This window comes from Anguilla anguilla, chromosome 11 (genome assembly GCF_013347855.1).
Source record: "Anguilla anguilla isolate fAngAng1 chromosome 11, fAngAng1.pri, whole genome shotgun sequence".
In the NCBI taxonomy this organism is placed as follows: domain Eukaryota; kingdom Metazoa; phylum Chordata; class Actinopteri; order Anguilliformes; family Anguillidae; genus Anguilla; species Anguilla anguilla.
This window is the reverse complement of record NC_049211.1, coordinates 31,358,998-31,371,073: the sequence shown is the minus strand read 5'-3', so window position 1 is coordinate 31,371,073 and position 12,076 is coordinate 31,358,998. Positions and strand designations below refer to the sequence as shown.

Below are 12,076 nucleotides of genomic sequence, written 5' to 3'. Positions count from 1 at the left end.
ATGCTGCTGCAGAGCCCTGCTCTCATAGAGCTCCTTAACCAGTCCCAGCTTTCATTGGCTTTCGCAATGGATTAGCTTGAGTTTTCGGAGAAGAGCAATCCTCAGCAGTTTTCCCCGGACTGACTAATACTGGGCCTTCCCTTTGATAGTGAGACAGCTAAAGGGACCCCAGATTAATCCTTTGAAGTGTAGGTTTTTTTGGAATGTTTTTTTTTTTTCAAAATTCTAAGACAGTGTTCTAGAACTCTGTCGCTTTCCATTATCAGTAGTGGTTGCTACACCAGTGCTACGATTCTCAGTTAAGAACATTATAATCACATATTTGTGATCGTACGTCTTAAAGCATTTTAAGGGCTGGCAGGACAGCTTTAGGTGAATGAATTCCAAGTTTAGAAAAAAAAAACGACAAAATATGAGTTCAGTTTATCTGCAGTAGTGACTGAGGAATGACAGCCAACTTATTTTGACTGCACTAACCACAATCTATTGCAACTCATTAACGGAAATATAATTTACAATAAGGACTACAGACCGTCCACCATGTTACCTTATTCATCTTTACCAATCAATCAGGTACTAGAATCCTTTAAACTAGCTTTATTTTCACTGAAATGTATTGATTTTTTAAATTATGTACGCAGGTTGTCCTCCACCCAACCCCGAACAGCCCTAAGCAATCTGAACTGCATAAAATGGCGTTGACTAAGGCCTGTCCCGACCACGATCTAAAGATCAAGCTGGCCATCCGCATGGACAAACCTCAGAACATGAAGCACTGTGGGTAAGGACGCCGTGTCAGCATTTTCTCATACTGCTGGAAATATGACACGTAGCGAATGTGAAGCAGCTCTCTGTGGGTCATTCACAAACCTCATGTTGCAATGTCACTGCAGTGTTGCAGCAACTCTGGTCAGAATGTAGCTGGTACTCCAGAATTGCTTGTACAATGCAGATGATAAAAGGCAAGCAATGGCAACTAAATTTTCAGTGAAATTTTCAAATAAGGACCATTTCCCATGGACAAAGATACATTTCTGTGTTTTTTGTGTGGATTTATATCACTTTGTTTGCTGTGCTTAAAGGAGAACTAGAAAATTGAGAGTATTATTTGCAATATATTAATTAATTCTGGGGAGAGATGTACATACATAAAGCTCCCAGCGCAAATTACAGCCTGACAAGGGTATGTTGGTGCGTACACAATCTGAGTGAAATCAACGTCTTATTTACTATGGCTGCAACTAATTACGCAATCAGCAAATAGGACTGCCTACTAATCTCATTTTGCTTATAAAGCAGAGCTTAAAAAGACACAGTTCATGTTCAGTGAATTGACTATCTTCACTGGTTGTATGGGTAAATTGGGTAAATTAATGTGTTATCGGCTGTTGCTCCTTAAGAGCATATCCCACAGTTTTGACAGCACACAGAAAAATGCAGACTGATATTCCAGCTGCTCCGGCATTTGTTTAATAAAATGGTACAGATGTAAGATAGTATAATGTTGCAAGGAGGTTGACTATTGCTGGGATGGAATGGGATTGTTGTGTGAGAGGTTCTTGGTCATCTTTTATTTTTTCCGGAAGAGTAATTATTTCTAAGGCTGGGCTGGGTGTTTGTCACGGAAGTCCCAGGTGTCACAGATTCTGTGATTTTTGCCATTTTTTTGGGAAGTTCTGTGACTTTCCCCATTTCTAGTGCTTTCTGTGATTTTTGGCAGTTTTTGATAGTAACTGTCCGTCTTAACACAGCCTAATATCAGTTGTTGCAATCAAATATTTGACAGCCTCTGTAAACAATGTTGATGCTGAGTCCTTCTTCTCATGTTAGCTAGAGTAACATTGTCAGTGACAACAGGTGGTCCATAAAAGACTCAAGCCTCACAATGCAACTTGACTGCAACTTTAAAGAAATGAAAACAAACGGGCAGTAACCCTGTTCACTGGCTTTCGCAGCTTTTGGTTTAGGGTTACAGCTATGGTTAGGGTTACGGGTGCAGCTAGGGTTATGGTTGGGGTTACAGCTAGGGTTATGCATAGGTTTACAGCTAGAGCTAGGGTTAGGGTTGCAGCTATGGTTAGGGTTAGGTTTACAGCTAGGGTTTGGGTTACAGCTTGGGTTAGGGATAAGGTTACAGCTAGGGTTAGGGTTACGGTTAGGGCTGCAGCTAGGGTAAGGGTTAGGGTTACATCTAGGAATAGGGTTAGGGTTAGGGTTACAGCTTAGGTTAGGGTTAGGGTTGCAGCTAGGGTTAGGGTTAGGTTTACCACTAGGTTTAGGGTTAGGCTTAGGGTTGCAGCTTGGGTTAGGGTTATGATTTGGGATAGGGTTTATTTTACAGCTAGATTTAGGGTTACGGTTATGGTTACAGCTAGGGTTACGGTTAGTGTTGCCGCTATGGTTAGTGTTAGGGTTACATCTAGGGCTAGGGTTTGGGTTACAACTAGGGTTAGGGTTTGGGATGCACCTGGGGTTAGGGTTAGATTTACAGCTTGGGTTAGGGTTAGGGTTGCATATAGGGTTAGGGTTACAGCTAGGGTTAGGGTTAGGGTTACATTTAGGGTGAGGGTTAGTGTTGCAGCTCGGGTTAGGGTTAGGGTTATAGCTAGGGTTAGGGTTAGCGTTTGGGTTGCAGCTAGGGTTAGGGTTAGAGTTACAGCTAGGTTTTGGGTTAGGGTTTGGTTTGCAGCTAGGGTTAGGGTTATTGTTACTGTTAGGGTCAGGGTTAGGTTTTGGGGATTTGACACATTGCACGTGTATGTGGTGCGAAAACACTGGGAGGAGTAGCGGTCCAAAAACTGGGTGTAATGAACAAGACTATTATGTGAGATAATAATAGTGTGATTACCAAAGGCAACCACACTATAAATGTATTCACTGGAAAGTCCTCCCTCATAGATCATCACGGCTATGTTCATGTTGCTGGAATTGAGGAGTTATTCTGACACACCCAACCAAAGAAGAATTTGCACAGGCTGAACTCTGCAAGACCTGAATGCTTGGCTATGAAAAAAATGAGAACTGGAAACCAGTGAGAAATAGTAACTAAAAATAAAAATAATGCGTTTTAGCTTATGTTTTGAGTCATGACTACTCACAATGAAGTCCTCTTGGACAGGTTTTTTTTTCAGGTCATTTATTAATAAAGTTATGTCTTGCAGGTATCTCTGGGCATTTGGAAAAAATGTATGGAAGAGGTGGAAGAAAAGGTTCTTCGTCCTGGTGCAGGTAACTGATTGGCACATGTAAACAATGTTCTGAACAGTTCGGGAAAGCACTGAGTATTGAGATATGAGTGGGGTGAAGGCAGAGGAGGGTGTGGTGCTAAAATGGGACAGTGACAAATGTTCCTTAAGCAGAGTGGGGTTTTTAATCCAGAAAATGCAACAGTTACTTCAATGGTTCACGGATAGAAGCCAGTGGTCGAGCAATTGTTTCCTTGTCTGGTGCAAACCTGGACCTTGCAGAGCACAGGGGGTGAATACTTAGTCAAACAGCATATTTAAGTTTTATTTATTTTTCTTTAAAATATATATATTTTTAACATAAAACCAACATCGTCTTATAATAATTCATTTTAGTTTTAGTGTTTTTAAAACAAACAAAAAAATCAGTGCATCTTCTATAATACACTGAAATGTGAGAATTGGCCATCGTACAGTACAGTGCCTTGCAATACTATACTACATCGCTGTCAGTTTCATCACTACCGCCACCATCACCACCATCACCTGTATTCAAGCACCTGGTATTTTTGAAAACACTTACCGCTAAAGCTTATTTGCTTGAATGGGATGTTTCCTAATGAAAGCTTTTCTGACCGGCCAGTCTTCGGGGATGGCAAAACGTCTGCATCGAACTTGCAAATTATCTAAATATTTTCAACTGTCAAAATGTCTTTTTATTTTGGCTGTCACCTGTCAGTGGCCTATTTTCTAAACATTTATTCCAATTATGTTTCACAGGCTTGACTGTAAATAATATTTTACTGCTTTTTCTATACAGAATTTTCTTATATTACCAACAACGTATCTAAATTTGTGGATAATTATAGCCTATTTTACATTCTGTATGAATTCAAGGGATGATGACATCAATGTTCGTATCACTGCCTACAAACTCATGATGTTGCTTCCTCTTTCTTCACATTACATTCAGTCACATTGCATAATATAAATAGGCTATGTGACAAAATGTGATTTAGATAAACAAGGCTATCAAATGATGTTTGGGAAGAGCATTTAAACTGGAGAATATTAACAGATTAGCCCATATTATTTCACCAATACTTCATGAATTTGGACGGCGAACGAAAAGTAGGCCTACAGTTATCCACCCGTTTCAATAATCTGTTGCTATAAATAAGTTGCACAAGTTTGTGATTAAAGAACAATCATACTATCAAAAAATAAAATTGGTAGTCATTACACCATTTGGCTTTTGCTATTACACAGATTAATTGTTGGGTTGTCAATCAAGGAAAGTTTATTTAATCATGAATAAAATAAAGGGAACAGGTTGAGCGGATATCAGTTTAAAGGTAACGTTTTAGCTTCCCCTGTTTCCGCATCACTCACTGCCACTGAATCTGAGTGAAGCCTAGCTATTAAGCTGTCTGAATCATCCTGTGTGTAAGGCCCTGGCTATGAGGCCTCACCCCAAGACCTTTCTGCCTTAGGTCTGCTACTTGCTAGAAGTGTAGGTGTGCTATTTGCTTAGGAATGTCTTTTGAGGAACGTTTCTGTGGTTGCATTTTGGTAAATGTAAATACATATTACCCAGGGCACAAACAACAGGGATACCTGCACAATAATATAGATTCTGGTTAGCTAACCACTAGCCAGCTAGCTAGCTGTGTGTGACATTTCTATTTTATCTGCTCAGCTTGCATAGCAGAAATGTGAATGCATTATATCCTACATAACCAGTTGTCGAACTTACAAACTTACAAATTACATCCAATACCACTGAATTACAGCCTACTTAACCACACACGTACATCTGCAGGTGTTTGTATAATGTGAAACCTCTGCCCTTCTCCAGGTCAGCCAGTATACCTTTGCCATGTGCAGCTACAGGGAGAAGAAAGCAGAGCCCCAGGAGCTGCTTCAGCTCGATGGGTACACTGTGGACTACACTGACCCTCAGCCAGGTATCTCAGCACTCTGTGTCCTGGCTCTACTATTTCCCTGCTGGACTTATCCTGTTCTTCCCATCCAGTCCCACCATGTTCCCACTTAGCCTCACCCCATTTCCACCTAGCCCCTCCCTGTCAACAGCTAGTCCCACTAAGTTCCCACTTATCCCCACCCTATTCCTGCTTAGCTCCTCCTTGTCCCTACTTAGTGCCACCCTGTTCTCATTAACCCCTGCCCTGCTCCCATTAAGCCCTACCGTGTTCTTATTTAGCTCCGCCCTCTTCCTAATAAGCCCTGTTCCCAGCAAGTTCCCACCCCGCCCCCTCATCATTCTCCAGTCTCAGGAATGCCCCACCCCCTGCAGGTCTGGATGGCGGAAGGGCCTTTTTTAATGCCGTGAAGGAGGGAGACACTGTGATCTTCGCCAGCGATGATGAGCAGGACCGCATCCTGTGGGTCCAAGCCATGTACCGGGCCACTGGCCAGTCCCACAAGCCAGTCCCGCCCACCCAGGTTCAGAAACTCAACGCCAAGGGGGGCGCGGCACCCCAAATGGACGCGCCCATCTCCCAGTTCTGTAAGTAACCCCAGCGCCGGGGTGGGACCCCCTACCCCTAACGCCGCACACTGCCGCCTTCACCCTCCACTGCTACACCGTAGGGCAGAAAGAGAACTCCTTGTAGGCCAGCCTCACGACTCTGCCAACCAATCTCTTGAAAACCCCAATTTCAGCTCATGCGTGTTTAAAGGTGCAAACCCTTTTTTCTTTTCTTTCATTGCACCCGACCTTTCCTGTCAAAACGACAGGGCGGGGGGGGGGTGCAACGTCCCTGTAACTAGCAGCTCTCGTCTCCTCTAGAAAGGAAGGTGCGAACTGTCTGGCAGGTTCCCCCTCGATTGAGCGGCTTTGCGAGGTCACGTAACCACACAGTAAAAGCCTGTGTGAGTCTTACGGGTTTTCTCCTGCACTTTGCACCTTTAAGCAGGCCCACTGATCTGAACGCTCAGGAGGAGGTAAGAGTTCCGAAAGCAATGCAGTGTCCCCCCCTCCCCACCTCATTCTGTCTGTAATGTGTTTATTCCTTTATTCTTTTCTGACCCCCTCTGTTTGTGTTCTTGCTACTACCGTTAAACTTTTCAAAAGAAGGCGGTACGTACCTTATTAGACTACATCAGAACGCAATCACATATTTCGTGTTAGCTGTGAAAGGACCTGACACTTTAAAGCAAGTCTGGGTCTAAGTTAAAGGTGCACAGTTTTTTTAAAGTGCAATAAAGTAAAAGGCATAGAAATGTATGAATTAACTGCAATTCAAAAAATATCTGCAGTGTTCTTGTTTTCCAGAAAGGGTTACAGAATGTGGCTTAGGCAGTACAGTAGAATTTGTTACAATAACGCACATTTAGAATATGCTAGACTAGTGCAATTTTATAATGTGTTGTTAAGATGTTTTCTATATAATAACAAGGTACATATGAACCACAGGATAGATTTACAGCCAAAGTATAAACTGCTGGGCAAAATCTACAAACATGAAGTCTATGTTGTTTGTTCATTGATTTCTTTGTCTAAAAAGTGAACATTAGTTTGGTTGATTCCCTTTTCCAGCTGATGCCATTCAAAGCTATCTAAGAGTGGCAACCACCCCCCAATCCCCCCTCCCCCTCCGGTTCCTCCCCTGTCCCTGAAACACTGTGGCATAGCGTACGTGTTTCTGTCCCTGGTGGTTTTGAATGGCATGTGGTCGGGAAGGAGAAGCCTCAAACTCAAACTTTGCTGCAGAGGATTTGTTCGATTCTAGAACATTCTGAAGGTTATCGTATGCGAGAGGTTGATGGTTGGAATACAAACCTGCAGTATTAGTTTCTTGTTAGTTTAACTTGAGCTGAAAATATACTGTATAAGATTACGTTTTCAATGTTGCTTTTTAATGACGAGTTTGCGAAGGTTACAAATATCTTTCTATATTTGACTGAACGTCTATTTAGTGGCACAGTCCACCAGCTTGGAAATACAGAGCACTATTCACTGTGGACAGCATGCACTCCTGGAAAGCTGCAAGGTCCTCTGGTTCTCGTTGTTACTCGGACCAATTAAAGCTATTGAACTCACTTCACCTGCTTTATTGGGTCTGAATTAGCTGTTGATTTTAAGGTGAAAAGATCACGTAATTTGCATATGTATTAATAGAGTTGGAACTTTAGTATAATGGGTGGGGAACTGGGTTCGTAGTTCAGAAGTTTTAGGTTCAAGTCCAGTTGGGGCAAGGTAGTTAAACTGAGTTCTTTAGGTAATTACCCTGCATATGTACCTCACATTTATAAAAATTGTATGCAATTTAAATATCCACGTTTCTTTTAGTCACATTTTAAAACGGTTGTACACAATGCTTAAATCTCCACATATGTATCTTTCATAAGAGGGAAAATACATGATAGAAATGTTCAGGAAATTTAAAAAATATTATCACAAGCATAGCATCTAATTCTGTAACAAACAAAACAGTCATTTGCCACTTATATTCCTGTGAAAAGATATTTTCATTAAAAGGTGATTTTGAGCAACAGAGGTAAGCGTATCAGAATACTGATATCCATATTTCCTCATCCTGCTCATTTATGGCTGAGAAAGATGAGCACATTTACACTGCAAGTAGTGCTTTTCTTACAAGATAAATATTTCTCATTCTAATATTATATAATTATGTTCAAGACCTGAGGTAATTTATCAGGAAGGCACAGTAATGAACAAGCAGTTATGTCCTTAAAGCAGTTCTGTGCATACTGTCATCCTTTTCAAATACCCATTTTAATGTTTGATTGTGACATTAGAGTGTGATTTGAGTACAAACGTGTTAGCCTTCATGTTAGACCCATTATTACCTGACAGAAGATACTGTATATGAATGGATTTGAAATAGAAGAAAATTATATTGCGTATACACTGCTTAAGAAATAACAAGTGTATATGTAAAATAGGTCCCTTGAAAACTATTGTGGCATTATTGTCAGGTGACTAAACCATTATTTACATTGTGTGGATGGTGTACTGAATTGGGAATTTTTGGCTTATTAAGCATTAATTTATGTGATACACCTGGTGAAACTGTACAGTGCTGCTTTAAGCATCTTTCAATACAAGTCATTAAAATACTCTCATTTTTATCCAACACAAAATTGATTTTAAAACTGAACGTTTAGTCTTTAGGCCAAAACACAGTATCAAGAAAAACAGGGACCACATGAAACATTCTCCTTAAAATTAAGAAGACTGAAAAATCATTCCTCCTCATTTTCAGATAATGTTAAAATGAGAAATTGTGTTTTTTTTTGCAGTGCAGTTTAAGTGTGCTGTATTAATGGACAGAGTACTGAGGTGTTTGTGTTAGAATGTAGCAGAGAGATACAAACTTCAGCTCTTTAAACAAATGATCTGCAGCAGAGTGAGGAGGACAAGAATGTTCAGACCGTTGCTCTCTTTCTTTCTTTCTCTCTTACTCTCTCTCTTTCTCTCTCATGTTGGTACAGGTTGTGTTTTGAGTTGTCTTGTGTTCTTTTTCATGCTTTGCCTGTAACCCTTTTAGACCTTCAGCTGCTAGGTTAGGGCTCCTGTCTGCTTTCCTCAGCCTTGTTGCTAGTCTTTATGTTATTCTGGTTTGTTTCTTCTTACCCTGCTATCTTCTAGCTGGACTCAAGGGTAAGTGCTTCCCTGTAGCTGGCACAGTTCAGATAATCTCCCCAGATTATCTGACAAATGCAGTCTTTTTTTAATTTCCTTCCCTCAAATTTCGCTTCATGTCTAGACCTCTTTAGATGACTCTTTTCTCTTTGATTTCCTCAACTCTTAGGTTTGAAATATCAGCTTCCATTTTTGGCAGATGAGGATGCATGTAACTCTTTATCTTTATCGTTTTGGTTCAATTGTTATGATTTATTTGCATAATTGCCTTCTCTCTCCAAATATTCATTGGTGTTAAGAGCACCTCGGAGTAAAGCAGATTCTGGTGATATGTTAAACAGAGATGCACAGAACCACACGCACAGGCTGTGTTCAGTAGTTCACATCTTACATTGGTGTATGATATTGCTTTTGTTTACAAAAGAGAAAACAATTTAGAATTTATATTCAGATGTAAAGTAAAGCCAGGAGTTAAAATCCAATGATAGTTGGATTATTCATTAATCATAGTATATAACAGGCAAACATTTGTTATGAAAACATTTGACTTCCAGCAATATGAATAATTGCAGATTTTTATTAAATTACATATGAATGTAACACAAGACATTTTATAGAGCATCGATGGCTATTTTTGTGATGCTCACCTGACATTTATTATATGATGTATCTTGATTGGCCCTTGAAAAATTTTAAGAAACAAATACCTCGGAATGTGTCTAGTGGGCCAGACCAAACATATAGGTCAGTGGGCCTCTCATGACTGACAGAGAGATGTTTTGCACGGCCAACCAAACATGTTCCCTAGGTTTTATATGCTGAAAGAAACACAGGTTTGTTTAGCTTCACCCTGGGCTCAATGCTTTACCACAGAGGGCTAAATTTGTTTCCTTTTCTTTTCTTTTTGTCTTCTTTTATGAGAGTTGGCAAATATGTACTTGGAGTATTCTGAATGACAATGACAAGGAGCAGGTGATGTCATTCCCTTCTCCCTGCAATACTCCAGAGTTTTCCACAGTAGATGGGCCTTTGGATAGATGCTAGACCTTGTTTACCACCTTTAGGAAGGACAAGTTTTTATTATTTTTTTTCTTTGGATGCCTGAGTAGGAGAATTGCCAATGTGATGTTATACATTTGTTGGTGGAAATACAAGATTACCCCCTCCCCCTCCACCCCCCACCCCGAACCACCACATCTCTCAAAGAACGATCCGCTCTGTCAGCTTTGTACTATACCCATGTATTTGCACCAAAACGCATTGCTACCCTGATAGACTACTACTGTAGTGGTATGCTTGAAGTGCTCTGTAGAATTCATGATTACACTCAGTATTGTCAACTTGCAAATACCTAAAAAAATAAACACAGAAAATTATCATACTAACAAAAGAAAAACTTGCAGATTTGGAACCCACAGCATGCAGTGACCCTTTCCTGTGGTATGAGGCTCATGTTGAAATAAATGCCCACTGACCATCTATCATTCAGTTTCATCCATGTTCACTGTGGAGACTGAGACAATAAAATTGTCTTCCCACTTGGTTAATACGCTTATTGACAGAACACATCTCCATACATTCAGTCCAGTGTATTAGTCATGTATTCAGTTATGTTGCAAGTGGTCTTCAGACCATAGGAGCACTTCAATAGGGATGGCCAAATTTGAAAATCTTTCCCCCCTAACACTTTGTTTAATTTTCCCTTATGCTTCTGAACTATGAATTGTTTTTTTTTTAATTTTTTAATTTTATTTATTTATTTTTTTAGATCGGACCTGGTCCAAATACATATTTGGGGTACTTTGAAATGCTGGATGCTGGTAAAATATCAAAACGGTACTGCAGACCACTGAGAATTCCCAATGAGACATGTGTGCTACATACAACACATACATTTATACAAATATGAAAGAAGCATATTGGTGAATTTGTTTATTTTAAAATAGTCAGCAGTGTGGTGGCATTTTACTGGCGTCTAAAGGGTTAAATTATTTCAAATAAAGTATTTGACCCAGGTCTTATTTAGAGGCCCCTCAAGCCCTGCCCACTCTTCATCAGAAGAAAAAAAAAATTAATTTCCTGTCGGGTAAAGTGAAGCTTGAACATAAGTCAAGATACTAGCCCATGGTAAATTTTTTGGTGGGTTGTTTTTCTAAATGGCCCCAACAGTCACATCAAGACTCTAACAAGTATTTAAAAAAGGATGACAGTCATAAATCATTGTCATCTTGTCTCTCCCTCTTCTGTTGAGGAGGCTAAGTTGTACAGTACCATCATTTGTCACTGTCTATATACCTTCATCTCCTCTCTTTTAATGTCAAACAAGCATGACAAGCTCCAAGATGAGAGGGAAACAATGACATCTTTTATTTCAGAGTTCCTCCATATGTATTGCATCAATTCAAATTGTTTCAGATTATTTTATTCATTACATCCTTTTGGAAAATGAATACAACAATGTTTTGTGGGCTATTTTTATGTTATAATGAAACATCCAGCAATTTCAAATGGGGGGTGCCTTTGAGCACTTGAGGTTTAACTAAAATGTAATTAGCTCCTCAGTGACATCATCGGAATTGCATAAACAGAAAGAAGTTTCAAAATATACAGTATTATATATAGGCTGTGTTCTAGTCTTCTCTCACTGAAATGCTATTTGAAAGTTACCAGGATAATGAACCAGTAGATTCTTGCTAAACGTTGTTGAAAGGATAATATTCTGTTCAAATGAATGACGATTTGGTCTAGAATGTTTCAGGGCAGAAACAGAATTGTAGGGCACTGTTGAACCAGGGCCAGGCAGTCTTGAGGAAACACTTAATCCACTCAGCAATAAAGAGGGAAAATGGAGTGTTAAATTATTTAGCTCTGAAAGGAGAGAGTTACAGAAGGCGAGAGGGCTGCTCCCAGCTTGGCTGGAGTGGTGGGTGGCCCACGTCGTGTTTAAACTAGGGGTGTGACATTTTACAATTTTCTCTACAGAATGACAACACGATGACAATACTGTAGTAATCTAGTAGTGTCTAAACCCTATTTTACAAGAACAGACCATAAAGGCCTCAAAGAGCATTTTCTCCAGCTTTAGCCCACTTCACACAGAACACTGAGACAGGAATAAGTGAATAAGCACCAGACAGCTCCTTTCCAAAAATATTCAGGCTTTAGTAGACTGATAGGCTTCAGACATTGCTTGTTTAGCAATTCTGGGAAACAAAGACATGAAAATGCTGTAGAAGCTAGACTACATTGTTGAAGTGGC

The 12,076-nt window shown here is 40.0% G+C and overlaps 1 protein-coding gene across 20 annotated transcripts in view; it reads left to right on the top strand.

The window, feature by feature from the left end:
- LOC118207834 (calcium-dependent secretion activator 1-like) overlaps positions 1–12,076 on the top strand; it is a 114,568-nt gene that overhangs the window by 65,695 nt on the left and 36,797 nt on the right. For 15 of the 20 annotated variants that reach the window (XM_035381925.1, XM_035381924.1, XM_035381938.1 and 12 more), the window contains 5 exons: positions 642–781; positions 3,162–3,228; positions 5,044–5,152; positions 5,503–5,715; positions 8,824–8,835. In XM_035381925.1, the coding sequence (XP_035237816.1) occupies positions 642–781; positions 3,162–3,228; positions 5,044–5,152; positions 5,503–5,715; positions 8,824–8,835 (541 nt within the window). The remainder of the gene's footprint in view (positions 1–641; positions 782–3,161; positions 3,229–5,043; positions 5,153–5,502; positions 5,716–8,823; positions 8,836–12,076) is intronic. The other 5 variants (XM_035381939.1, XM_035381934.1, XM_035381932.1 and 2 more) reach the window with 1 other exon arrangement.